The sequence below is a fragment of the Pongo abelii genome, chromosome 7 (assembly GCF_028885655.2).
Source record: "Pongo abelii isolate AG06213 chromosome 7, NHGRI_mPonAbe1-v2.0_pri, whole genome shotgun sequence".
NCBI classification, from domain to species: Eukaryota; Metazoa; Chordata; class Mammalia; order Primates; family Hominidae; genus Pongo; species Pongo abelii.
In genome coordinates this window covers 155,167,057-155,194,382 of record NC_071992.2, presented here as the reverse complement: position 1 = coordinate 155,194,382, position 27,326 = coordinate 155,167,057, and the positions used below count along the sequence as shown (strand labels likewise).

Genomic DNA, 27,326 nt, shown 5'->3' with positions numbered 1-27,326 from the left:
TCAGTGAATGACCATTGTCTTTTTTGATGTGTGTGATTATAATTAGCTCCTTCTGTGTTCTCAGTGCTCAGGAGGAAACCCAGGAAACAAGCCTCTTCCCTAGAAGAATTAGCATGGCAAATGCAATTCCCTCAGCACCCCACATTGTCACCCCCTCATGCGCAGTGATGCCATCTACTCTTCTTGGCATGTGCATCCTGTGGAGTCTAACGTATGCTCCATGCAACAGCTTTTGACATGGTCTCATCACGTCTCTAATGGGAATGACACTGGTTTCTCAGGCTTGAATGACTTGCCCTCAGTCATAGAGGCTGGATGTGGCAGAGACAGAATTTGCACCTGCATCTGTTTTAATCTGGGTCTTGTGCTCACTTGGCTGTGCTTCACCTTCACCTACGCATGCATGTCTACCTCCTTTGTGTAGGTAGGAAGCACGTGTTGTGTGCAGAAAGACATGGAAATAAGGAGAGCTGGTCACATTTACCAGCACTTACTGTACTGCTGGCTCTGCATTACATGCTTCACAGACTTGGGGCTCACTTAACTCTCACATCAGCTTGGCGAGGTGAGGCCTGGTGAAATGCCCACCTTACAGATGAGCAAACTGAAGCTCAGAGAAGGGTGGTAACTCATACACATGTGGTTTTTTAGGAACTCACTTGTCAGGCAGTAGGTGTAGGAAATGCCAGGTCCATTCCTCTCTCCTCCATGTCTGGGACAAGACCCACTCTAGGACACGTGCTGTCACTTGTAGCTGGGTTCAAAGGAAGGGAGATTGGGAGGACATTCTGAATTCAGAGAAACCACGAGAATCAGCCAGAGAACAAACATGGATGTACTCTGGAGCCCTGAACTCTGGGAAGCGGTCCATCACATAATTATGATCATTATTGCCTGCCTGATATCATCAGCAGCTCTATTGAGGCCAAATAGCACTGTGATTGAGGAAGCAGCACTAGCATCAGGCAGCCTACATTCAAATTTTGGTTCCACAACCTACTAGCTTCATGAACTGAAGAAGTTGCTAGAACTTTCTGAGCTTCACTTTTCACATTTGTGAGACAGATATAAAAATAATATCTGTAGTGGTTCTACTTCTGAAATGGCAACATGAGGAACTCTGTGAATCTACTCCCCCCAAAAAGATAATACCTGGTGAAATTCCAACATTTTTCACCTCCTGCATCTGGAGTTCCAGAGCCTAAATTCTTGGCAGATGCAGCCAAGGGATAGGGCTCGCTTCCTCTCCCCAACCCCCATTCATAGGGTGGAGGTGCAACCTCAGGCATGACAAGCCAAGAATGTTGGGGTTCTGATCAACCCTTTCCAAGCTCAGTCATAAAGTGGAGGCTCCCCAGTGAAGGATGCAAGCTGAGAAAAGCAGAGGCTGCTGCTCCTTCCCAGCCGGGGCACCATTCCAAGAGGAGAGGGCCATGGTCCCAGCTTCCAGCTCCCAGTTCCAGAGCAGGGATGCAGATATTTAGCCCAGAATACAATCCTTAAGAACAAAGAACTCTGAAGTTCTCCCCAAAGGCACTGACTTTGAAACAGAATGTGGAGAAGTATAAGTGTAAGCGTTCTCTAGAAACAAAGGAGATGTTGGTGGTAGGAAATTAAGAGGAGCATGGTACTCTATAGTAAACCATAACTTTACCAAAGCTAGTTTACCAGAAAGAACCAGGGGGAAAACACCACTAAGAAGACTGCTCCTGCATCAGAAAGAAACCTCCATGACTGCCCACAACAGCTACCCATGCAAAGGGGACCTGATTCAGTTTGGTCGGACTGTGGAGCAATGAATACCATGTATAGCACTGTAGAAAATAGTAAAGGGATCAGTTGGAAAGTAATGGAACCTAAGAGCTGGATTGAATGTCAGCAGAGGCAGACCATTTGACCGAGAAATCAAGAAAAGAGACTTTCAAAACGAGCCTTGTTAAAACCATCGTCATCCTGGGGTGACTGTGTACAGGTCCAAGGCCATGCGCTCTGAAAATTGGCCTCAGAAATGAACACTAGGGAAGGGGAATAGACTTAATTAAAATAATCTAGCCAAGTCAGTGAGTAAATAAACATGAAAAAAACAAAAACAATTTTTGGTAGGGGAAGTGTCAACATCCAGGATTGCTATATTTTGGATATTGTCTAAAATGTCCAATTTTCAATAAAAATTATGAGATATGCTAAGAAACAGAAAAATGTGACACATACACCGAAAAGGCAGCAGACAAGAGAAACTGCCTGAGAGAGGATACAAATATCGGATTTAACAAAGCCTTCCAAGCAATCATTATAATTATGATCAAAGAACTAAAGGAAATTATTCTGATGTAAGCAAAAGAAGGCATAATGACATATTTCATCAAATACAGAATATCAATAAAGAGTTAGAAATTATAAAGAACCAAATGTAAGTTCTGGAGTTTAAAATTATAATAAATAAAAAAAACTAGAGGGGCTCAAAAGAAAGATCAGAATTCTTGAAGATAGATCAGTAGAGATGATGTAATCTGAAGAACAGAGAGAAAAAATAATGAAAAATGGATGGAGTATTGGAGAAATGTAGGGGTTCATAAAGTGCATGAATCTGCAGCTACTGGGAATTAAAGCAGAAGAGGAGAGAAAGGAGCAGAAAAGTATTCAAACAAATAATGGCTGAAGGCATCTCAGATTTTATGAAAAGCAGTAGTCTACATATTCAAGATGCTCAGTGAACCCCAATTAAGATAAACACAAAAGAGATACACACTTACAAACATAGTAAAAATGCCAAAAACCAAAAAAAAAAAAGGAAAGTAGCAAGAGAAAAAAATGACTCATTATTTACAAGGAGACTCCAATAAAATTAACAACTGACTGGTCATCAGAAATGATTGAGGCTAGAAGGCAGAGAGATGGCAAGCTATGTATAACAATACATTACAACCGTGTATGGTTGGTGTTAACAAACACGCATGTAATATGCATAAAAATAATAGCACAAAAAGAGGGAAGAAGGGATAGAGCTACGAAGGAGTATGTTTCTATGTCTAACTGGAAGTAAGTTTTTATAAATCTAGAGTAGACCCTATTAAGTTATTATGCATATAATAAACTCTAGAGCATCCTCTAAGAAAATAACTCCAAAATATGTAGTTAAAAATATCATGAAAGTAGTGTAAATGTTACACTAGAAAGTACTCAATTCAAAAAAGATCAGTAAAGGAGCAATAAAGGAACAAAAGTGGGACAGGAGACCTGTAGAAAACAAAAACTAATATGGCATATATAAATCTAATTATAATATATGTGAATATACTACATGAACCAACTAAAAAGCAGAAATTTTAAGAAAGTTTATAATAACAAGATCAAACTATATCCTGTCTATAGAAGACATACTTTAGATTCAAAGATACAACCTATTTGTACAACAACAAATTTGTTGTACAAATAGGTTGTATCTTTTGTATTCAAAGAGACAAATAGGTTTCACAAGACACAAATAGGTTGTATGTTTTGTATTCAAAGAGACAAATAGGTTTCAATAGGTTGAAAATAAAAGGATGGAAAATAAACATCTTGAAAATAAAAAGCAGAAAACTGGGGTGACTGTACTAATATTAGACAAAATAGACTTTAAACCAAAAAAAAAATCAATAAAGGGAGACATTTTATAATAAAAAATTATTTCTTAAAAATATAGCAATTATAAACATATATGCACCTAACAAAACCCCAGAATACATGAAGCAAAAACTGACAGAATTTAAAGGAGGAATGAAAAACCAATTAACAATAGTTAGAGACTTCAATACCTCCTTTTCAATAATGGGTAGAACAACTAGGAATGTGGAGAAATTGGAATCTTCATGGATTGCTTGCATAACGTGGTGCAGTTTCTTTGGAAAACAGCCTTGCAGCCCTTAGGTTAAAGACAGAGTTACCATATGACCCAGCAATTCAATTCTACTTTTAGGAATATACCCCTCAAAAATGCAAAGATATGTTTACACAAAAACTTTCAGAAAAATGTTTATAGCAGCGTTATTTACAATAGCCAAAAGTAGAAAACCCAAATGTCTGTCACCTGAAGAAAATGTATGTCATATGCATACAATGTCATATCATTTTGCAATAAAATGAAGTACTTATACATGGTCTGACATGGATTAACCTTGGAAAGACTTTGCTGAGTGAAATAAGCCAATTATAAAAGGCCACAAATTATATGATTCCATTTATATAAAAAATGTACAGAATAGACAAATCTATAGAAACAGAAAACAGATTGATGTTTTCCTAGAGCTGGAGTAGAGGAAGTGTGGAGTCATTGCTAATAAATATGGGTTGTTTCTGAGGTGATAAAAATATTCTAAAATTGTTTGTGGGGATTTTGTTGCACAACTTTATACTAAAAATCATTGAATTGTACATTTTAAGTAGGTGAATTATATGGTATGCAAATTATATTTCAATGAAACTGTTATGGAAACAAAGAATAGTAACTATAATATTGAGTTATTGGAAACATTAAGTGAGATGATACTCATGAGAATGCGTACTCAGTTAACAATAGTCATCATTTCTTTTAGTGGCTACTGGGCAGAGCTGATGAGAAAATATCTAATCCTTTCAAATCTTGGGATGATGTTGCCATTTGCAATGTCATGCCATGGAGATGCTCTGTAGTGAATCTTTGCCTTCTTCTTTAATTTTTCTAGGGCATAAGACCTTTTGGCCAAGGGGAAAAGGGTGAAAAGGTAAGCATCTTCCTTTTATCACACTCCTTCAAGGGAATGGGACAGAGGACTTAGGTTTGGGGGAGGTGTGTGCTACTATTATGTTGCCTGGAAAGAATTCGAGTGGGGGAAAAGAGGTGTCCTGGGCTGTGTAACTGGCCTCAATGTGTGTCCTCCATGATTTGGGTAGTTGAAGCATGTACTGTACTCAGCAGAAAGAGAGAAGGTGGAGACAGAAAATGGTAAAATGGTGGTTGGAGAATTGAGTAGGACACATATATCTTGGGGAATTCCAGGCATATTCTGTTGGAAATGTTGACGTTTGAACTATACCCGAGAAGTGAAAATCTGGGGGCAGGTTCTCAGTGAACCCCAATTAAGATAAACACAAAGAGATACACTTAAAAACATCATAGTAAAAATGCCAAAAACCAAAAAAAAAAAAAAAAAGGGAAGTAGCAAGAGAAAAAAATGACTCATCATTTACAAGGAAACTCCAGTAAGATTGGAGGTAAAATAAAGGACATCAGAAGAATTTGTGGGAAAAATAAAGATGTTCTCCCCAGCTATGCATGTTGCACCTTCTTTTACCTGCAGTAAAATATACACAGGCTTGACCAATCCTGGGAAATATGGGATTTCTCCTAAAGAAGAAATTATTCTTAAGATGTTAGCCTATAAGGATAAATAAAAAGCAGAAAGCCACTACAAATGCCATTTTCTACTTATACCAGCTATTTAAAAAATGAAAGAAAAAAGAAACAAAAAATTGTTGTTTTCCTGGAGAGGCAGCCACAAAACTTTACAGTGCAAACCCCTGTTGATACTTTCACTGGAGTACAGGCACTCGTGGACTCAAAACATAGTGCTGTTGGATCCTGAGAGGTCATTCATTGCTCAGAGGGGATCACATTAGTCCCTTGCATAGGGCTGGTTATGTAACACATGTAACACTCCATTAAGTTACAGTAGAAACAACTTTCCTGTTGCCAGCTTATTCTCTCCCTGTAGGCACTCTTACACATCTAGCTCTCCTCTAAGGAGTTAAATCAAGGATATGCACAAGTACATATCCGTGTGTAATTTATAAGTGAGACTAGAAATGACACAATGCTGTGTAGCGGGCAAAATACATTATTGTATACCTCAATAATGCAACAGTATTTGATGATGCAAAATGACATTTAGGAGAACTAATGACCTAGAAAATGCAGTCAATATTCTGTTCATTTTTAAAGTATGTTGCAAAATGTGTATACAATATGACACCAGCTGTGTGTGTGTGTGTGTGTGTGTGTGTGTGTATGTCTGAAAGACAGAGAGGATAGACAGAGAGAAATTAATGATGGAGACAAATCTCTATTAGTAACCACTGGCTGTCTGTGGGTGAAAAGGTTATGAGGATATTTGTTTTCTCCCTCACATTTCTTTGTGTCATTCTTTATTTCACAATGAGCTCCTCCATTAAAAGCATAGGCACACATGTAAATTGACTACCTCACAAGAATGAAAACCAGTTTGGGCATAGCACAACACACAGCATAACTTAAGTGGTACAACCAGGCAGATGTAGTTCATGTCTCCATTCCGCCACTCTCTGGCTCTGCCATCAGTTTTGAGCCTCCATCTCCCGACCTAAAGATCTCCCGCCGCTTTCCATGACTTCTCTGTGATTTAAAAGCATGGCACCGGGAACCAAATGCTCAAATTCAGTAGCTACTTTCTTGTTTTACGTTTTTTTTTTTTTTTTTTTTAATGAGTTTCATTTAATTGTGGTAAGGACACAACATGAGATCTACCCTCCTAACAAACTTTTAAGTGTGCAGTACGGTACTGTTGACCATAGGCACGGTGTGGTGCAGCAGATCCCTAGAATGCATTCGTTTTGCTTAACTGAGATTTTTTGCCCATTAATTGGCATCTCCCCATTTCTTCTCCCCCAACCCCTGGAAGCTACTTTTCTACTCTTTAATTCTAGGAATTTGACTATTTTAGGTATTTCATATGTGGAATTATGTAGTATTTGTCTTCCTGCATCTGGCTTATTTCAGTTAGCACAATGTCCTCCAGATCCATTCACGTTGTCAAAAATGACAGAATTTCCTTCTTTTTAAAGGCTGAATAGCATTCTGTTGGGCATTAAAAATAGAGCTACTGTATGATCTAGCAATTCAGTATGCCATGTTTTCTTTTTCCATCCATCCACTGATGGACATCTAAGTTGTTTCCATATCGTGGCTATCATGAATTATGCTGCTGTGAACATGGGAATGTGAGTATCTCTGTGAGATCCTGATTCCAACTCTTGAATAAGTATTCGGAGGCAGAATTGCTAGATCATACAGTAGTTCTATTTTTAATCTTTCTTTTGAGGAGCCACCATACTGTTTTCCACAGTGGTGAGACCATCTGCGTTCCCACCAACATGTTCAGCAGCTCCTTTTTTTTTTTTTTTTTTTTTTTTTGAGATGGAGTCTCACTCTGTCACCAGGCTAGAGAGTGCAATGGCACGATCTTGGCTCACTGCAACCTCTGCCTCCTAGGTTCAAGTGATTCTCCTGCCTCAGCCTCCTGAGTAGCTGGGACAACAGGTGTGCACCACCATGCTCAGCTAATTTTTGTATTTTTAGTAGAGACAGGGTTTCACCATGTTGGCCAGGATGGTCTCGAGCTCTTGACCTCAGGTGATCCGCCTGCCTCGGCCTCCCAAAGTGTTGAGATTACAGGCGTGAGCCACCGTACCCAGCCTAGCAGCTACTTTCATTGTTGCTTGCATGCTCAGTTCCAGTGGGCAGAGGCCGAGCACAGGGTATGAAGAGGGCACCCGGGTATTGCTCCAAATCAGGATCCGGGACTGCCGGGGTCTGGAGGTCAGAACACTCAGTCTGGGTGGTACCTGCCAGGCAATACCGTGCAGCTCTGTGATCTCCTTCCCATGTTCCTCTGGGACCAGCCTTTCCTCTCAACTAACGTGTCCTTCACGTGTGTTCCTGTCACCAGGCAGGGACTGGCAGCCTCCTTCCTCCCTGTGGGCTGCAGGGCATCTCTGCCTCATTGGCTTTGGGGTGAGCTCACAGCGGGCAGCCTTGGATGCCTGTTCCCCTCACACCTGAAGGCACCTTCTGGTGCCAGGAGTCCTACCTGCAGCATCACATTCAAGGGTCTGATGCTGCGAGGGCATAGTTGTGGCCATGGAGACCTCCTCACATCTTCGATGTTGGCAGGAGAGACAGGCAGCTGAATGGACGCTAGCACTTCTGGCTCTGTCCTCGGTTGACATTTTCCTGCAGTTGATATTTTTAGCAAAGTCTGAGTCTAGATTCCACCACATATTAGCTGTGTGATTTGGAGTGAGTCACTTCCCTCTCTGGGACTCTGCTTCCTCCTCTGTACAATGGAGGAGGTGGGATGAGATGATGCATAAAGTCCTTTTCAGGCAGCAGCTCTGAGATTAGGGAATCAGCCCACCCCCAGCCTTTGCCCCCTAGGGCTCTTTTCTGTAACTTGAAGTCTCTACTTCTCCTCCAGAAATGAGGAGACCAGAGTGGGCCAAGGGGATTGATAACGTCTAGAGAGGGTAGAAGGCCACTTGTGACTCATGCATTAAGACTAGGCTTAACAAACTGGCTTCTTAGCTGACCGTTGTCTCCAAAGTAATTGGCGCATAAGTTGGATTGAGTTTGGGGATATTGGATAGACCAGAGCTCGATGGGTCCAGGGATGGTAATACTCTTATTCTGGCTGTGTTTTTTTTAATATATTTGGAATTGTAATTAACCACTGCAGCAATGTGCATTGGCTTCTTCATGTACCAGGCATCCTGCTAAGGGTATTTCATACTTACTCTCCCATCATTAAGACAATATTTCAGAAAAGGCAATGCTGTTCCCATTTCAAGGATGAGGAGAACATGGCACTGAGGTCAAGTGACCTGCACAAGGTCACACAGTTAGTATGTGCCCAGGAAACACAATCACTGATTGTTACTAAAATGAAGGGAAGCTGCAGAGCTGATTGAATCACTGTTCTTTGGCAGCTAAGGAAACTGAGGCTTAGACAAGATGAGTGACCTTGGCCCATACACTGAATATAACAGTAACAACAACAGCACACTCTCATTAGCTGATGTGAGGGGTTGGCGAGTTTATCCACGGGAAGAGATAGCAAGGGACCTGGTAAATGAAGCAACTTCAGAAAGACTGAGCAAGAATCAGGTCTGAGTCATTCTCCAAGCATGAGGATCAGTTCAGGCACATTCTCCTGGTTAGTCCCATTAGAACGGACTCAGTACTTTCACTTAGAAGGACAAGGACAGATGCTTTTTTCTCCCTGGGCCCAAGGATATAAGCATGAGAGCCTTGAAATTCCCATAGCCATGTTGCTACCATGAAAGGAGCCAGTTCAAAGAAGATGAAGGTGACCCTGAGACAGATCAGTTGCTGAGTAGAGAGCAGGCTCACCTGAAGCAGATCTCCAGTGTCTCAGAGCTGAAAGGCAATGCATTTCCTGCCAGTGGTCTTAGCTTTCTTTATGAATAGTAGCTATTATTAATATTGCAGGTAGAGTTGGGTTGGGATACTGGTGGTGGTGGGCTTTCAGGCAGGGATTTGCCTAGACAAGGGCCTAGAGGTGGGACAGTGTTGGGTCCTGAAGAGACCCAACTTTCCTGGAGTGGACAGGATGGACCTGATGGAGCCTGGACCACATCTTACAGATAGTCAGGGGCCCTGACACCCACCAGGAATGAAATGGGGACAAAGTGTCCCACAAAGCCATGCTTGGGTCAGCAACTAGGGACTCAGCATTTGGTAGAGGGGGAAAATACAATAAAAAGCACCACCAAAAAGTCATGTCTTAAGCATTTTCACAGAAATCCATATGGCAATAAATAAAACTTCATATGGATTTTCTGCTCAGATTTCACAGTATGGTGCACCAGAAAAAAAAATCAGCAAGCAAATATAAGAATCTCAGCTAAATTTTTTTGGGCTCGTTGACTCAGCAGTAGATAGAATTTTGGGTCACAGAAACACAGTTCATTGTCTTTTATGGTATTCTTCAATTTTACTGGCACCATAAACCTGACAGGGGATGAACGTGGTGAAAGGTGAGTCTCTGAGTCAGACAGGTAGTCCAGGTTCTTCCAGCTTCCTGGGATGCAGCCTTCTCAGAGCCTTGGCTCCACATTCTGAAGAGGATGCCAAGTGTGCAGGAAATCCACCTGAGAGTTCTGAAGTCACGGCATGGGAGGGTCTTTGTGGGGTGGTTTGCTAAACAAATAAGATGCTAATTACCAAATGGAGGAAAGGTCAAGGTCCCTGGAATCCCTCTGCTCCAGATGTCTTCATTTGGTTTACATACACTGCCCCGTTTGAAAATGCAAGCGCTCATAAGTTTGCATTTGACCTTAAATTGGCACTGGAGTTACGCTGTTCTGTGTTACTTGGCAGATGGAGACCAGTGTGCTTGGTGTGCACATCCTGCTGGACACGATGGGGCCCACAGGACCCTTCCCCAGTATTTGTCTCCCGCTGATTCTAGGTTTATCTTTCCGTGGTCATGCTCAAGATATCTCTGCCTCCCTGTCATTGATTCTTCCTCCTTGCACGCCCGGCATCCCCCTTTGCCTGCTGAAATCTTAGGGGTGCTTCTAATCCAGTCACCATCAAGGTGCCCAGCATCAAGCAAGGCATTTCTATGGGCATTGTCCTATTTGTCCCTCCCATAGACTACAGGTGAAAGACATCATTATCGTTATGCCCATTTCATGGAAAAGGGCACTGAGGCTTAGAAAAACATGCCCACACATTCATGGGATTGATTTCATTGTAAAAGGATATAAGAGGACCAAATAGTTTATAATGAGCTCTGGCTTGCTTAAAATCATAGCAAGTACTAGCTGAGGACCCAGCATGGTGCTGGGGGGCTAGGCAGGGACAGCAAATGGGGGTGTGAGCTTTGGAGAATGATTAACTCTTAAGAGTAAATAGGAGGGTAGGGACGTAGGATGTTTTAAAAAAAAACCGTTCTGACCACTGTGTAACTGATAGGGCACAGCCATTGGAAAGAAGGTATGTTCCTACTCAGTCCTGCTTCTCATTGGATGGGGGCCCTTTGGGTGACAGTCAGGTCTGCAGTCACAGAGAAGTCAGGTCTTCCCTTATCCCAACATGACAGACACACCTTGTGCTGTCCACAGTGTTAAATAATGGGTTCTTCTTACCGGAACCAGGTTATTTCTTCAATGTTTTTCAAAGGCAGGCTTTAACTGAAGTTATAAGAAGATTGCTTGGAGGTAGAATTGGACTGCAGAGCGGGAGGAGGAATGAAGAGGGAACTCCGTGACATGTGGATTTTCTTCCCGGAGCCTCTCTCCCAGAGTGGTGACCAAGAAAGGTCTCTGGAAACCACAAGACACTTCTACATATCAGGGGAACCATGGTCTGAAAGTGCGTGCTCCTCAAATTCATATGTTGAAATCCTAACCCCCAAGGTGATGGTATTGGGAGGTGGGGCTCTTGGGAGGTGATTGGGTCATGAGGGTGGAGCCTTTATGAATGACTGGATTGGCCCTTACAAAAGAGATCCCGGAGAGCCCGTTTCTCCTTTCCACCATGTGAGGTTACTGTGAAAAGACAGCCATCTATGAACCAAAAAGCAGGCCTTCATCTGACACCAAATCTGACGGCACCTTGATCTTAGACTTTTCCAGCCTCTGGAACAGTGAGAAATAAATTTCTGTAGTTTACAAGCTACCCAGTTTATGGTAGCCCCAAAAGACAAGGGGTTTCTGCTACTGATGAAATATTTGGCATAATGAGGGATGGCACACACACTTTTGATTTTTTTAAGTTCTCCCTGAAGGCATAAGATGAGCATGTTTTAGCAATAGCAGCCATGAAGAATTTATTGGCCAGCACTGGTGATTTTATCTGGAATGGTATAGTGACTTTGAAAAGGAAGTGCCATGTACTGGGAAGAATCATGACATCAGTCTTTTATTGACCTCTTAATGTTCCAGGCTATTCAGTTTTTGAGCTTCAGCCTCTGAGAGTCCCTTTAAGAAGGGCAGGCCATGGCCAAGGTCACAGAGCTGGTTAGTAAGTGGGGCCAAGCCTGCATCTGCCTGACACAAGACACAAGAGTGGGGATCCCCCACTTTTGACCACGGCATTGGTCAATGTCAGTTCCCTACCCGTCCTTCAATGTGATGCTGATATCTGGGAATTATTGACCCTCAAAAACCTTATAGGAATCAGCTTACTTTATATAAAGACTGCATTATAGAGCCTCTGAACCAGAAAATATAAATTATACATTTGTCTTTATATTTGTGAAATTTCTAAGATATAGATATATTGACGCCATTTGCCTCTAGCTCTGGGTCCTTTTCTCTTTGTTCATGGCCGGCTTAATCAGCACCCCCATCTCCTATTCTTAGCCTGTGCATTAATGTGCATTATTCATGGTTATCGAGTTGGATAACTGTAGTTGAGTGCCTTCTATTTTTACAATAATTAAAGGGTTTAAGGGGAAATTAGTTTAGCTGCTTATGTGCCCTCAAATAGCCTTGTAGGTTAGGGGCAAAATGCCCAGAGTTAGAATAAATAGAGGTGCTGCAGGCCCTGTCCATGGTGCTGAAGGACACATTGGGGAAGTTCTGAAGTTCACAGCACTGCAGGGCCTCAGGCAGAGCTGGGATAGGAATCTGCATTTCTCCTCTAGCTCCATCTGACACTCAGGTGCTTGCCAAGTCTAATGGGCCAGTCACAAAACCGAAGGCTTCGTACAAGAGGGTGAGAGCACTTATGGGAAGGGTAAATGCTGGACTACTGAACTGGGAGGGCAGGGGAAGCTCAGGGTGCAGACCCCGGTCACAGACTGGCTGGATCTAGAACTTGGCTGGGTCACTTAACAGCTGTGTAACAGTGGGTCAGTTACTTAGCCCTGTAACCTTTGCTTTCCTCATGCATAAATTAACAACTATAATAGTACTTGCCTTAGAGGGTTTCTGCAAGGATTAAATGAGCTAATGAAAATAGATGACTTATGTTTGTAAAAAGTGCTCATAAACGTTAAACATAATTACCATTACACCAGCATAGTGTTCCATTTTTTTATAAACCAAATGACGTCTTCTGCACTCTCAGCATTAATGAGGTCTTATTCCCAGAGGCGACCAGCAGCTGCAAAATGTCAGAGCTCTTCAGCCTCCCCACTGAGGAGGACTTCTGTAACTCCTAAAACCTCAGGAAGCCTAGAGAGTGTTATTAGAAAGCATGTTCCAGGAGGCCAAGATAAAGAACCTTCCCTTTTTTCAAATTCACCTAAAATAATTCATAGATCATCTAAGAATCATGATAGTACCTCGTATTTACAAGAACTTGCTATCTGCTAGGATTCATGCATGGCTATTTAGTTTAACTTTCATGGTAAATATTGCTGTCCTTGTTTTACAGGCTATTCACTATAAAATGAAAATTCACCTGGGACCAAGCACAGGTGACTTTACCTCTTCATGGGGATGAGCCAGGATTTGAGTTCATGTTTTCAGACTTCACAGCCTGCATTTGTCTGTGCTTGACAAATGGTTCTCAAACTTGAGACAACATCCAAATCACCTGGAGGACTTGTTAAGCCAACAGGCTGGACCCCACTCCCAGAATGTCTGATTTAGTATGTCTGGGGTAAAGCCCGAGAAGTTGCCCTTCTAACACAACCCCAGGTGAGGTTGATGCAGCTGGCCCATGACCATGCTTTCAGAACCACTGCCCAGCATATTCCTAAGACCCCACTAAAGGACCTACCAAATGGATGAAGAATATTAGTAACAGCACCTCTAGCAATGCAACAATCTTTTTGTTAACATTTAGAAATAAGGCCTGATATTTAATTAGCCAAAAGAGCAGCAGAAATATTTGCTCTCTCCTTTCTCTGTGTCTTACTTGATGAGGTAAAAGGATGATCCCTGGGGCTCTGGATGCTGACAAGTGGGTGTGGGGAGATGGATAATTTCCTGCTAGATGGTTGCCCCCCCACCCCATATGCCTCCAAATGAGATCATGGAGGAAATGAGTTTGTATGTGGTGGAGGGAGAGGCAGGGGTGGAAGACAGGTCAGAGCCTGGACTTGGAGCCAAGCCCTGATTTTGAGTCACAACAGCCATTGTGAACACAGGGAAGCCCCTCTTCTCTGAGCCTTGGTTGTCTCCTGCAGTGGATCTCATCCATTGTCATTCTCTTATACCCTGAGTGTTGATTTTCTTTTTATAGGTGGAAAATAGAGGCTTGGGTAGTTTACCCAAAATAGTAGTATCTAATGCTTGTTTTGAATTTCTCTGTATACGAAGCATTTCCCAAATATTTTCTCAAGCCCTCTTACCAGCCATCTTGAGCCAGAGGTACTCCTCCTCCTTTTGTCATCTCCCTTCCAGGTGAAGGAGCTGAGACACAGGAGGGGAATGAGTCTGTTCTGCTCTGCTAACATGAGACAGAGGCCGCATGCAGATCAGACCCTCTCCTCCCAGCCTAGGCTTTTGTTTCTTTCTCTTTCTCTCTCTTCTTTGCTTGCTTCCTGCCCTTTCCTTTCTTTTCCTTTTTTTCTTCAGTGCTTTATTGTGGATCCTTAGCTTTACATATTCTTTTAAAGATCTTTCTATGCCTGACGTTACCAATTTTGGGGCTACCTCTGGTCTTTTCCCCACTCCTCTCCCTGACCCGTCCCATGCACTTGGATGAGTGTTCTTAGTTATCAAGAGATACAATGGAAGAGCTCACATTTCAATAATACTTCATAGTCTGCAAATTATGTCCACATTTAATTCTCATCTGAAAGCCTGTAAACCTCTGCTTTAGAAATGATGAGAGGCTCATAGAAGTTAAATGACTTTCTTGGTGGAAGATGAATAGGCAGCTCAGGGCTATAACTTTCTCTTTTCCTTCTTTTTCTTTTTCTATTCTTTTCTTTTTCTTTTTCTTTTTTTTTTTTTTTGAGACAGTGTCTAGCTCTGTCACCCAGGCTGGAGTGCAGTGGCATGATCTCGGCTCACTGTAACCTTCGTCTCCCGGGTTCTAGCAATTCTCCTGCCTCAGCCTCCCAAGTAGCTGGGATTACAGGTGCCTGCCACCACTTCCAGCTAATTTTTGTATCTTTAGTACAGACGAGGTTTCACTGTGTTGGCCAAGATGTCTCGAACTCCTGACCTCATGATCCGCTCGCCTCGGCCTCCCAAAGTGCTGGGATTACAAGCGTGAGCCACTGTGCCTGGCCTAACTTTCTCTTTTCAAAGATGCTATGGGCAGCTGATGGTGAGTCCAGCTGGGGAATTTTGGAAGGTCTATCACAAGGGAAGGGTGAAGATGTTTTGTAATGTTAAGAAGCAGTGATACTAATATTAATACTAATGAAATATTTGAGTTAGGTTGACTTTCTCTTGGGGCAAAGTTTTCATAGGGCAGGAATCATTCTAGTAAAATGCTTGGATCTCAGGATGACTTACAGGTGGACGTTTCTTAAAATCTATGTATTTGCAGTGCTGACTTGGTTATCCTAACCATGTAAAAAAAGATTCAAAAAGAGATGTTACTGTCTCTGACTCAGAACATATTCACTTCTACAGAGACCTCTGGTTCTGTTGTTAGAATACACAGTAAGGGTGGCCACATCCCTGAACAGAGCAGAAGGGACTTTCTTCTACTACCTCAGCCATCTAAAACCAACACGCCTAGTTTTCCATATCCTTGGGAAGACCAATTCTGAAGCTAGGTTGACGATCCCTATTTACAGATGAAGACCAAGACTCAGAGCATTTCGACAATTTGGCCAAAGTCATCAGTACTTAGTGATGGGGATGCAGGGAGGGTGGGAAGTGGACAGTGTGAAGCTGTGGCTCACTGGCTCTAAGGACCATTACCTCTCCACCACACCCACTGTTCACTTTGTCTCTGGGGCTTACACAAGACTAATTTTAAAGTAGGAGAGTCTTCCATTCCCTTACAAGCCCACAGGGCTCTAGAAAGAATTGAAGCACACAGGGCAGTGTGGATGCTATGTCAAGCCAGACACTGGAAGTGCAGAGGTAATCAGATTAAGTCCTGCTCCACATCTCACAGAGCTCCCATCTTGTGGATGAGAAAAATTCACACAGACATCTACTGCGCATCTATTTGAAAGAACCAACAAGGCTAGAAAACTGGCAGCTGGGAGGAGAGGCCAAGATGTCCTGCTGCCCCCTCCTTTATTCCTGAGGCAGGAGCCCATCCCACCAAGACGTCCCTCCCTCTGCGTTCAGCTGCAGGGTTTCCCAACCCACCAGAGCCAGAGGACAGACTGGTCATTCGAGGACCTGCCATCATAAGTGGGTGACCGACATCTCAGGCGAGTCACCCCCAGAGCCCTGATTCTGGAGGGAGGCACTATCTAGCGCATGCCCTCAGAGGAAGTCCTCATCCTTTTGTGATGCTTCCTGCTATTAGAAAATCTATGATTGATTCCTAGGGTTGTAGGGATGTGTCTCATGGACTGGTGTCCCTGCCATCAGGAAATGGACACACCGTTTGCCCAGGAGGCAGGTAGGGGTCGGAGCATGGACCTTGGAGACACAGGCTGTGTCGGGAGCTGAGCCCACTCTTGCTCACCACCGTCTCCTGGCTCCACGCAGAGCTTCTCCACCTGTGAGGCAGTCAAATGAGTGTTCCTTTCAGTATTCCCAGGGGAGCAGGCCTGGTGAAGGCTGAAGAGGAAGGGCAGGATCCCTGGAGAGGGAGAGCTAAGGCTGGATGCTCAAGTGTGAACTACCCCAACCTGCCTCACTCTGCCATGTAGACTCCCCGGTAGCCATGAGAAAGTCATGCGCCCACCCTGTGCCCCAGTGTGCCTGAAGGTAGGGTGAGGATAGCAACACTTAGCTTATGGGACTGCCCCACAACCAGGGAACTGATGTGAGTTCGGACACCATTAAGTGTTGTGAAGACGTTCGGGAGCACACTCTAGGGCCTGGAGTCTGGCTCTTCCACAAGCACTGTAACTTTGGGCAGAATAAATCTAATCTAATCAGCTCTAATCAGCTGATTAGATTAGAGCTAATCAGCTGTCTGTGCTTTTGTTTCCTAAACACTGAAATAGAGATGATGATTCTGTCTCATTCACAGAACTGTTGTGGGAGGTGTTGAATGCAGTGATGGATGTAAAGTGCTCAGTGCCTGGCGCCTTGTAATAATAGATAAACTATCCTCAGCGACATCTATACTATCACATTAATACACTATGATTAATATTACTTTACTCTGACTGTTGGTTCTGCCATTATTAAACATGCATGTGTGTTTAATCGGGTAGAAATCACCTCCTCCTGTACTGGTTACCTCTTTCAATCTCAGATTTTAAAATTTAAATTCCAGAACCGCCAAATGGAGAAGTGGCTCAGGGGGAGGGAAGGTGGCTCATCATTTTGCTGATGTGTAACTGGAGGCTGAGAAAGCACCTGCCATAACAGCATGCCCCAAGGAAGATGCTTGTGATAGTTTAACCCATAAAAGCAAACCACTGGCCCCCACTTTTCCCGAGAAGCAACTGACAACAGAAATCCCCTATCCTTCCCATTGAACAATCCTTTCTCTCATGAAATATTCCCAAACCATTTGTCTGCCCCTTTGTATCCAGCCAAGGATGGACAGGTATCCTGGAATTAGCATGTCTCCCACCTTCCAAAAATCACCCCTAAATACAACACTTGCCAGTCTGAGACTGTCTCAGTATTTCCTCTTTTAATCCTAGAAATAAGGTTGGTTCTCCAACTAACATCTTCGAACCCTCTGCTGAAATGAAAGCAATGGCAGCCTGGTCTCCATCACAAGTTTAAGAATAAACGGCCCTTGTTCATTTTGTCTTGGACCCAGTTTTACCCTAGATGAGGCTCTGAGAAGCAGCAGTCCCTCTCCCTGCATGGGCTCTGGGCTCTGAGCCACAGCAGGTCCTTCCATGCCCTTGAAAAGGGTCTGGTAGGCCAGGGCCTCATGGAGAATCATCAACAAGGGCATGAGTAAGCCTTCAAGAAAACCCACTGTAAAGGAACTTGCTTCACTTGGTTTAATTCTACATTTTTTTCCACAGAGTTGTTTGATTAAAGAATCCCCATTTCCTTTGAAAATGCTCTGGGAAGCACCTGGGAGGATTTTAATACTTACAACAACTTTTCACAGTGGCCGTGTGTGATGGTTAATACCATCAACTTGATTGGACTGATGGATACAAAGTATTGATCCTGGGTGTGTCTGTGAGGGTGCTGCCAAAGGAGATTAACTTTTGAGTCAGTGGGCTGAGAAAGGCAGACCCACCCTTCATCTAGGTGGGCAACATCTAATCAGCTGCCAGCACAGCTAGAATATAAGCAGGCAGAAAAATGTGGAAGGAGAGACTGGCCCAGCCTCCTAGCCTCCATCTTTCTCCCATGCTGGATGCTCCCTGCCCTGGAACATTGAACTCTGGGTTCCTCAGTTTTGGAACCTGGACTGACTCTCCTTGCTCCTCAGCCTGCAGACGGCCTATTGTGGGACCTCCTGATCTTGTTGTTAGTTAATAAACTCCCCCTTTGAAAAAAATGTATATATATATATTTTTTTTTTCCATTAGTTCTGTCCCTCTAGAAAACCCCAATACACCGTGATTGTTCCCATTTTATAGAAAATTAAACTGAAATTCAGAGAGTAAGGAATTTGCCCTAATGTACCAACCCTCCTCTAAGCGAGGGTCAGAGGAGTGGTGTTCAGCCTGCCCTTTCCATGAATGACTGCTTACTAGGCTTCCTTGCTGGAGACATCCCCTCTGCCAGTCCCCACCCACGTGAAGTTACTACCCCTCAGGGCCCAGGATTAGACCTTCCTGGTCCCAAGCCTGAGAACCACAAGCAACTTATAAGTGAGTCAGTGTTGTGTGTTTGCACAGTCCCTTTGTCTCTGCTGTTGAATTGTCAGGTAAGGGCAGCAGAGCAAATCTGTGTGGCCATCCCCAGAGGCTTATGGTGCACACAGCAGCTGGCGAAGGTGTTCTTTCCCAGGCCACAGGTGCGCTGGTGGGGTGCTTCCATTGATCCCTCTCATCGTGGGCCTGGGTCACTGGGAGAACAGACAGTACCAGGAAGCCCAATTCTGTCCCCACAGCAGAGTGTGCACACTTTCATTTACCAAACCTTGCCTCACCTTGCAGCCTATCCTGCTGCTGGTAACAATATCCACACTTCATACCTGAGGCCAGTGGGACTCTGAGCCTTCCAGGGTGCGTTTAAGGTCTCACAGCCAGGGCCGGGCACCTGCAACCTTTGCCTCCCTGATTCAAGCAATTCTCCTGTCTCAGCCTCCCAAGTAGCTGGGATTATAGGTGCCTGCCACCACCATATCCCCCATGCCTAGACTTGGAATTACTCCTGTAATTCCAGCACCTTGGGAGGCCAAGGAGGTGGACTGCCTGAGCTCAGGAGTTCGAGGCCTGCCTGGGCAACATTATGAAACCCTGTCTGTACAAAAAATACAAAAATTAGCCAGATGTGGTTATGTGTGCATGTAGTCCGAGCTACACAGGAGGCTGAGGTGGGAGGATCGCTTGAGCCCAGGAGGTCAAGGCTGCGTGAGCCATGTTCATGTCACTGTACTCCAGTTTGAGTGAAAGAACAAGACCATGTCTCAAAAAAAAAGGGTTCACAGCCAGGAAGGTCTAGAGCTGAGATGGACTCATGTCTGTCTCATGCCATGGCCAGAGACATTTGTCTGTCAGTCTTTCTCTTCAATATCACACTGACTTATATTAGACAGAATGTTGCGGCCATGGAAGGCACTTCATAGAAATTTTAAAAGCATGTGTATGCATGCATGTTTGTAGATAAAATCTAGAAATATATCTGATATGCTTTGAGAAAATAATACATACCTCATAGGATTATGATGAGTAAATCAGATGATGTATGTAGAAATACACTTTGGCACATAGTGTTTTATAAACTTTACATAGAGATTCATCTGTTCATTTGTTCATTGAATACCCAGCACCTGCACTGTATAGATGGAAACAGCCCAGAGAGAGGCACAGCCTTGCTCAGTGCCACACAGACAATGACGGAGAGCTGGGAGTGGGGTGGGGAGGTCTCAGGCAGGATCCTTTGATTGGTACCAAGTGGTGTTGGAGCTGGGCGGGAGCTTAGAGGTGCTGGAGTTACCTGTTTCTAAATTCCCTGCCCCGGCCTTCTCTGGGAAGTGTGTGGAATAGAAAGTGGGGTGAGGAGCTGGTCTAGCCCCCGACTCCCCACAGCTGCTCCGTGTTTATTCATGTCATGTGTGTCTGCATGAGATTCCTTAGAAGTTTGTCCCAGCTAAAATTAAAACAAGTTGAATACCTTTTCTAGCCCAGTGGTTCCCAACCAGGAGGCGTTTGGCAATATCTGAAGACATTTTTGGTTGTCACCCCTGGAGGGTGCTGCTGGCATCTAGGGATGCAGCTAAGCATCCTACAGTGCACAGCTCAGTCCCATAGCAAAGGCTCATCCAGTCAGATGTCTATGATGCCAAGGTTGAGAGCCCTGCTGCAGCCCAATCCTCTACTTCACACATATGACACCAAGCCCAGAGCGAGGAAGGGCCGCACCTCCAGCTAGTGAAGGGCTGTGGACCAGAGCTGCTTACTCCCACATCAGGTGCATACAGATCTCCTGGGTGTGTGGCTGTAACATGGACCCTGATATAGATCTGAGGTGAAACCTGGGAATCTGCATTTTATACTTTCCCAAGGGATGTCTATGCTGCAGGCTTGTGGATCAATTTTTGAGTAGCAGTCTTGGCCACAATTTCCTTCCCTTCCTAGCACGTTCTCCACTGCACTAGCATTCTGAGAACCTGTCTCAGTTACTCTTTACTAATTGCTATTCTCTTTTTTTGGCTCTAGGGTTCCCTGGGCCTGCCCGGCCCCCCTGGGAGAGATGGCAGCAAAGGCATGAGAGTAAGTTCTGTTCCGTCTGCCCTGGCTCACAAGGCAGTACTGGGCTGGTGACCTCCTGGTCAGAACCCCGTGTCCTCAAGTGGGGTGGCATTGCCAGGGCCAGGCTTGAGCGGGGACTTATTTGTATCAGGATCCTCCCAGATACCAGGAGCTCAGCCTAATAGCTGTGACAAGACCAGCAGCAGCTTTGCCCCCCGGGTATTGCCTGCCTGTCCTTGGAAATGATTTTTCATTTAGTTAACAAGAAGTTCTGCAAGGCAGCCTTGTTGTCCCCCATGCCTAGACTTGGAACCAGCCCCAGCGAGGCAAAGGATTTGCTTAAGACCCCAGTTTGTAGCTAGAGAAGTCAGAGTGAGACTCAAGCAACAACCCACGCCCTATGCGGCAAGCCAGCTTTCCTCTGATCATTACCCCAAACCCCACCTCTTCATCTCACCTGCCTCTAAGCTGCAACATCCTCCAGCAACCCAAGCTCAAAGTGATCTCAGCTCTGGTGGGTCAGTCTCCTCTCCACCAAGAATCCAAGTGGACATTAGTTCTGCATTCTTCACCTCTCTGATCCCTTCGCCACGTTTAGCCACACGTAATCAGGTCTCAGAGAGGGAACCTGGCTTGTGAGCACGCTGAGGTCCACAGCTGGCAACACTTTGGGACAGGTGGTCTAAGATCCTGGAGACAAGGGAGAAAGGAGAGTTCCATGGACCCTAGACTCTCTTCTCACTCCACTCTAGGTGGCCAACATCTTTTCCATGAAAACCGTCAGGGTGGTGCCAGTTTTTACACTTTCCCGTGCTCTCTCCAAAGTTAATTTTGTTGACTTCCAGCCACAGGAGTGAGTAGGAGTGGAGCTAATATTGTGTGGCCGGGCATGGTGGCTCACACCTATAATCCCAGCTCTTTGGGAGGCCGAGGCAGGAGAATCACTTGAGGCTAGGAGTTCAAGGCCAGCATAGGCAACAAAGCGAGACTCTGTCTCTACAAAAAATAAAACAACCTGCTGCAGTGGTGCGTGCCTGTAGTACAGGCTACTTGGGAAGCTGAGGCAGAAGGATCACTTGAGCCAAGTATTTTGAGGTTATAATGAGTGAGCTATGATTGTGCCACTGCACTCCAGTCTTGGAGACAGAATCAGACCCTGTTTCTAAAGAAAAAAAAAATACTGTGTGCAGAGAAGGTCCACTTCTTTGCTTATAGAAATAGCATCTGAGTGGAGCCCGGGCCCTGCTCACTAGTGGCTACCTAGTTTCTGTGATGTGTTCTGAGCCGCAGGAAGCAGAGGCCCTGGGAGACTGTGGGCTTCTCTGCTGTACCTGGGCCTGTGTCCCACTGCCTATGACTTTGTGCTGTTTTGTTTGTTCAGGGGGAACCAGGAGAGCTGGGAGAGCCGGGGCTGCCGGGTGAGGTCGGCATGCGGGTGAGTGTTGCTGTGAGCTGGGCCCTTCTGATGCTCCCAGGGGACAAGGCCCAGTGCAAAGCCAATTGCTTTAGGTGCAGAAGAGATGCTCAGATAGGTTCCCTGCCTCCTCTTCTCATATAACCGCTTGCACATTTGTGTGTGTATATACACACATCAATGATTTTTCCTAAATTTTTACAAAAATGTATTTATATCATACTCGGTCATTTATCTTTGTTATTTAACAAGAGATGAGAGACATCTTTCTATGTAAATACAGATGGGCCCCACACATTCTCTTAATCAATGCATAGAATTGGATGTATTGGGTGTATCCGATCATACATGGATATATTGTAATATATAACATTCATATGGATGTATTGTAATATGTAACATTCCCCTATTTATGGTCCTAAGGACTATACTAATGTCATTTGTTTTCCACTAAAATTAATGAAGCACTGAATATGCGTGCATGTGTGCATTTGTGTGTTTCTCCTTATCTACTATATTTTTATTGCAGTAGGATAGATTAAAAATTGGGATACCCTTGGCTGAATGAATACACGTTATTATTTTAGCAGACTTTAATAGATATTTCCAAACTAGTTGTTCAGAGGCAATAGCACTTCATGGTCTGGTTAGCAGAGGCACCTCCAGGTCTGCAGACTTCTGAGCTCTTCGTCAGGACTTGTCCAGGCTGTACTGAGCCCATGGCAAAGTGTGAATGATGAGCCCCAGGAATCAGTTGTAATGTTTCAGAAGCTGTGAACATATCCAGACCCAGGTCATGGGGAGGCCGAGGGGCACAGGGAGAGTGAAATGGAATAGTAGCATCTGGCCTTGTGGTGGTTCATAGGCACACACCTTTAACTGTTCCTTGAAGTCAAGAGAATCTGGGTGTGAATCAGGGCTCCACCAGGCAGCAGATAGCATGACTTCTAAATAGGGAAGGGAAGCAGAGGTTGAGGGAGTGTCTGCTGGTGAGACCTGTGCCAGCAGCATGGGCAGCACTTGGTGGGAGGTGAGCTGGTAGCTCTTGTCACCAAACATGGGACTGACTGAGCTGTGCGGCTGCACTTGCCTTTCTTTTCTATCCCTGAAACTTTTCTCTGTAAATGCTCTTCTGCAGGGGCCCCAAGGACCACCTGGACTCCCTGGACCTCCTGGACATGTCGGAGCTCCTGTAAGTGAAGGCACTTGTCTGGGCAGGGGTTCTACCCCTTCTCCAGGAATCAAAAACCAGGTTCTAGCAAGTTCCTCCACCTGCATCTAGACAATAATGCTGTTTTGCCTTACTGATGCCAATGAAGTGTTGGTATCTCCTTTCTTAGACCAGAAATTATTAGATGTTACAGTCCATAAGAATCACCCAGAGAACAGGTTTAAATGCATATTCTGGGGACCCCTTTCTCACATCAAGAAGCAGGGTAGATCCCAGGAATCTGCATTTTTAACCAGTACCACGGGATTTTTGACACCTGATCTAAAGAATTCATTTTCCTCAACCTGTCCGGTACTGTACTCTTGGAAGAAGGGTGGAGTCTACTGAATTCTTAGCCCCTGGAACAGTGCCAGACACATAATAGGTGTTCAGTATGTCCAGTGAATAAAGAGATGAACAAACAGATATGGTGTACAAGGAACAAAGTAGCTTCTCCAACATTTAACACTATTCTTGATTCTCTATAAAGACACATGCATACGTATGTTTATTGCAGCACTATTAACAATAGCTAAGACTTGGAACCAACCCAAACGTGCATCAATGATAGACTGGATAAAGAAAATGTGGCACATATGCACCATGGAATACTATGCAGCCATAAAAAAGGATGAGTCCATGTCCTTTATAGGGATATGGATGAAGCTGGAAACCATCATCCTCGGCAAACTAACACAGGAACAGAAAACCAAACACTGTATGTTCTCACTCATAAGTGGGAGTTGAACAATGAGAACACATGGACACAGGGAGAGGAACATCACACACCAGGGCCTGTGGGGGGGGTGGCGGGCAATGGGAGGGAGAGCATTAGGACAAATATCTAATGCATGCAGGGCTTAAAACATAAATAAATGAAAGAACTGGTGTAAAATGTCATTTTCAAGCAAAGCAGCGTGAGTTGCCAGGGAGACATTGAAGACCTCTGATCTCTGTGTGTGTGACCGAAATATTTAGATGAAATTAAAACAGCAAGGATGCCCACTCACCCTTTAGGTCTGGATGGCCCTGCAGATGCTCTACTCTTTAGGACAGCATCTTGTGGCCTTGGCCCTGTACTCTCTCTAAGTCAAAGATGTGTGTATCATTCCTGAAATCAACAAGGAGGCCTGGGTGGCACCTGCTATCTCTACCATCTTTTCCATAGAATGCCCCAGGGTCTCTTCTCCAAGAAAGGAGAGAAAAGGGAGTGGAGCCCACAGAGAGCTCACGTAGTTACACAGGACACATTCCTGCTCATCCGGCAGGTCCCTACCCTGCACCATTGCCTGGCCTGCAGGTCACTGCCCGGGGAGTAGCTGTGCTTTCATCAGCTCATGTGGGTGACCCCAGTGCCTCACTGTGTAATCTGTGCACGTAGGAAGAGCAGGCACATGCACTGCCGGGCCTTCTGCTTCTCAGAGTAGGGCAGTAGCCTTCAGACACAACCCCTACAAGATTCCTGTGCTAAACGAGGGATTGACACGTCACTCAGTGGGTCAGTTAGTCATTCAACAAATGTGTATTAGTGCCTACCAAGTGACAGGCTCTGTTCTAGACTCTGGGGATACCATACTGAAGGAACTGCCCTGGTGGGGCTTACATTCTACCTGGGGGAGGCAGAAAATGCAGCGTCCAGGGCTGAGTATTGTCAACAAAGTGACGCGTGGTAAGAGGATCCAGTGACCCTGGACGATGGGGTTGGGGGAAGCAGCGGGATCATGTTTTGGATCCTGCACTCAGAGAAACCCACATCCTGGCTGACATTCCCACCTAGTCTATACACAGAGGGGTGGGGAGTCCACAGCACAAGGTCTGGGTGCTGCTCTAGATGAAGGCAGGATGAGCAATGGGGACAGACAGTGACCCTATCCCCGAGGGAGGAGGGGCGATTGCCTTAAAGGAGCCATTCTCTGATTCAACGTTGGGACCCCTTGCTGGGCGCCGTGGTCATAGGGCATCACAGGTGTGGTGTGGTGGGGGGAACTGACTTTGAAGCCACATTTCTGTCCTTGGCCACTTGAGTTCAGGAGCCAGGCTATGTCCCAATCTATGGCCGTGAGGACCTGGATCGCCTAAGCCAAGGGACAAGCCCAGGAACTCACGTCTCACTTTGGAAGTGGCCTGCCTCTGCTGCCCAGGCCCAGACCACACAGCAGCTGCTTTGTGGCCTTAGACTACACAGGGAGACAGGGTCCTCACTATCACCATCCCTGCCACCCTGGGCTGGAAGCTGCCAGGCAGTTTCTCCGTGGACACCCCCATGGTGAACACAGAGAAGCCAGATTAAGATGTTGGGTCACTGCTCTTTCTTTTTCCCCCAGGGTCTCCAAGGAGAACGAGGTGAAAAGGGAACTCAAGGAGAAAAGGTATTTATAGTCTGTGCTCATTAGTCATTACGGCTTTCCATAGAAAAAGGGAGAGGGTGCGTGGGACCATCTGCTCTGTATGCTTGTGTGTGTGTGTACACATTTGTGTGTGCATGTATGTTTGCATGTGTACGTGTGTGTGTGTGTGTGCATATGGCAGGCGAGGGCTGGTGCAGACAGTGTTAATTTCCCACCCTAAATGTAACTTGTGTCGGGAAGGCTATGGTCTCAGTACCTGCAGGTATTGTCATCCTCTGCACCAAGGTGGAGTTTAGGGTTTCCAGACCAGACAGGTTTTAAGAGAGCCCTGGATTGGACTCCAAAGTCCCAGTTGCTGCCTCAGAGGCCTCGTATCTTACTTGGCAAGTTACATAACTTCTCTGTTCCTCAGTTACTCCGGCTCTCAAACAAATGGGAGAATGAGTGGTGACAGGAGTGGCATTGGTGACCTGTATTTGAGCCATAGTCACCAAATGTTGTGAACTGGCCCACATTCGGGCTGTTAAATGTAGATTGCCATGCAACCGACATGTCTGAGGAGGCCTCGGTGGAGGCTCCTTCATGACTGCTGCCAGATAACAGTAGAAGGGTTCTCCGATCGGATTCCGCCATATGTGCTGACATCGTCGACGGTTCAAGATTCCCCTGGGGGGTGGTGGGGGTGGCTGCCCAAGCACTGCAACTCCCACCCAGCTCCACCTTCCTAAACCGCAGCAGCTGCTGAATTTTCAGTGTTCGCTTCCCAGGCCCATTCATTGAGTTCCATACGATCTGGAGCAATGTGTCCCAAGAGCTGGGGCTAGGCCCTCTCCCCAAACCCATGTCTGAGACGCTTTGTTGGGGTCTGCTGCACGCTGTCTTCCTGCAGAATGTGACTCTGTAGTTCCATAGGAACTTGTTCTTCAACCTTAATTTATATTTATTTTAAGATATTTGAAAAATAGTGAAACATAGTCTGTAATCCTGCCATCCTGATACAACTACAGTGGGCACGTAGGCATATTTCCCATGGGAATTCTTACACATGGGGAGTGTCCCTCCACAGCCACATCATCCTGTATTCCATGCTGCGTCCTGTTTGCTGTTCTGACATGCAGAGTTTTCTCCGTGCTGCTGTAGAGTTTTTAGAGCTTGTTTTAAATGACTGCACAGCATTCCACTGAGTGAATAAACCATAATTCAGGTACCCAATCCCCTGGTATTGATCATTTACAATTGTTTCCAGTTTTTCACTTTTAAAAAGAATGCTGCTGGGCGCAGTGGCTCACGCCTGTAATCCCAGCACTTTGGGAGACTGAGGCAGGTGGATCATGAGGTCAGGAGATCAAGGCCATCCTGGCTTAACACGGTGAAACCCTCTCTACTACAAATAACAAAAATTAGCCGGGCTTGGTGGCGGATTCCTGTAGTCCCAGCTACTCGGGAGGCTGAGGCAGGAGAATCGCTTGAACCTGGGAGGCGGAGGTTGCAGTGAGCCGAGATTGTGCCTCTGCACTCCAGCCTGGGCAACAGAGCAAGACTCCGTCTCAGAAAAAAAAAAAAAAAGGAATGCTTTTGCTGAGCATTTTAAAACACAGCTTTATTTATTTATTTTCAAATTTATGATTATTTCCTTAGGCTGCTTTCCCAGAAGTGAAATTACTGGTCAAAGC

General features: G+C 45.0%; 1 protein-coding gene across 4 annotated transcripts in view; it reads left to right on the top strand.

Annotated features, from left to right (window-relative positions):
- COL22A1 (collagen type XXII alpha 1 chain) overlaps positions 1 to 27,326 on the top strand; it is a 337,498-nt gene that overhangs the window by 115,837 nt on the left and 194,335 nt on the right. For all 4 annotated transcript variants that reach the window (XM_063726825.1, XM_054518874.2, XM_054518873.2 and 1 more), the window contains 5 exons: positions 4,704 to 4,742; positions 20,649 to 20,702; positions 22,063 to 22,116; positions 23,234 to 23,287; positions 25,630 to 25,674. In XM_063726825.1, coding sequence (XP_063582895.1) covers positions 4,704 to 4,742; positions 20,649 to 20,702; positions 22,063 to 22,116; positions 23,234 to 23,287; positions 25,630 to 25,674 — 246 coding nt within the window. The remainder of the gene's footprint in view (positions 1 to 4,703; positions 4,743 to 20,648; positions 20,703 to 22,062; positions 22,117 to 23,233; positions 23,288 to 25,629; positions 25,675 to 27,326) is intronic.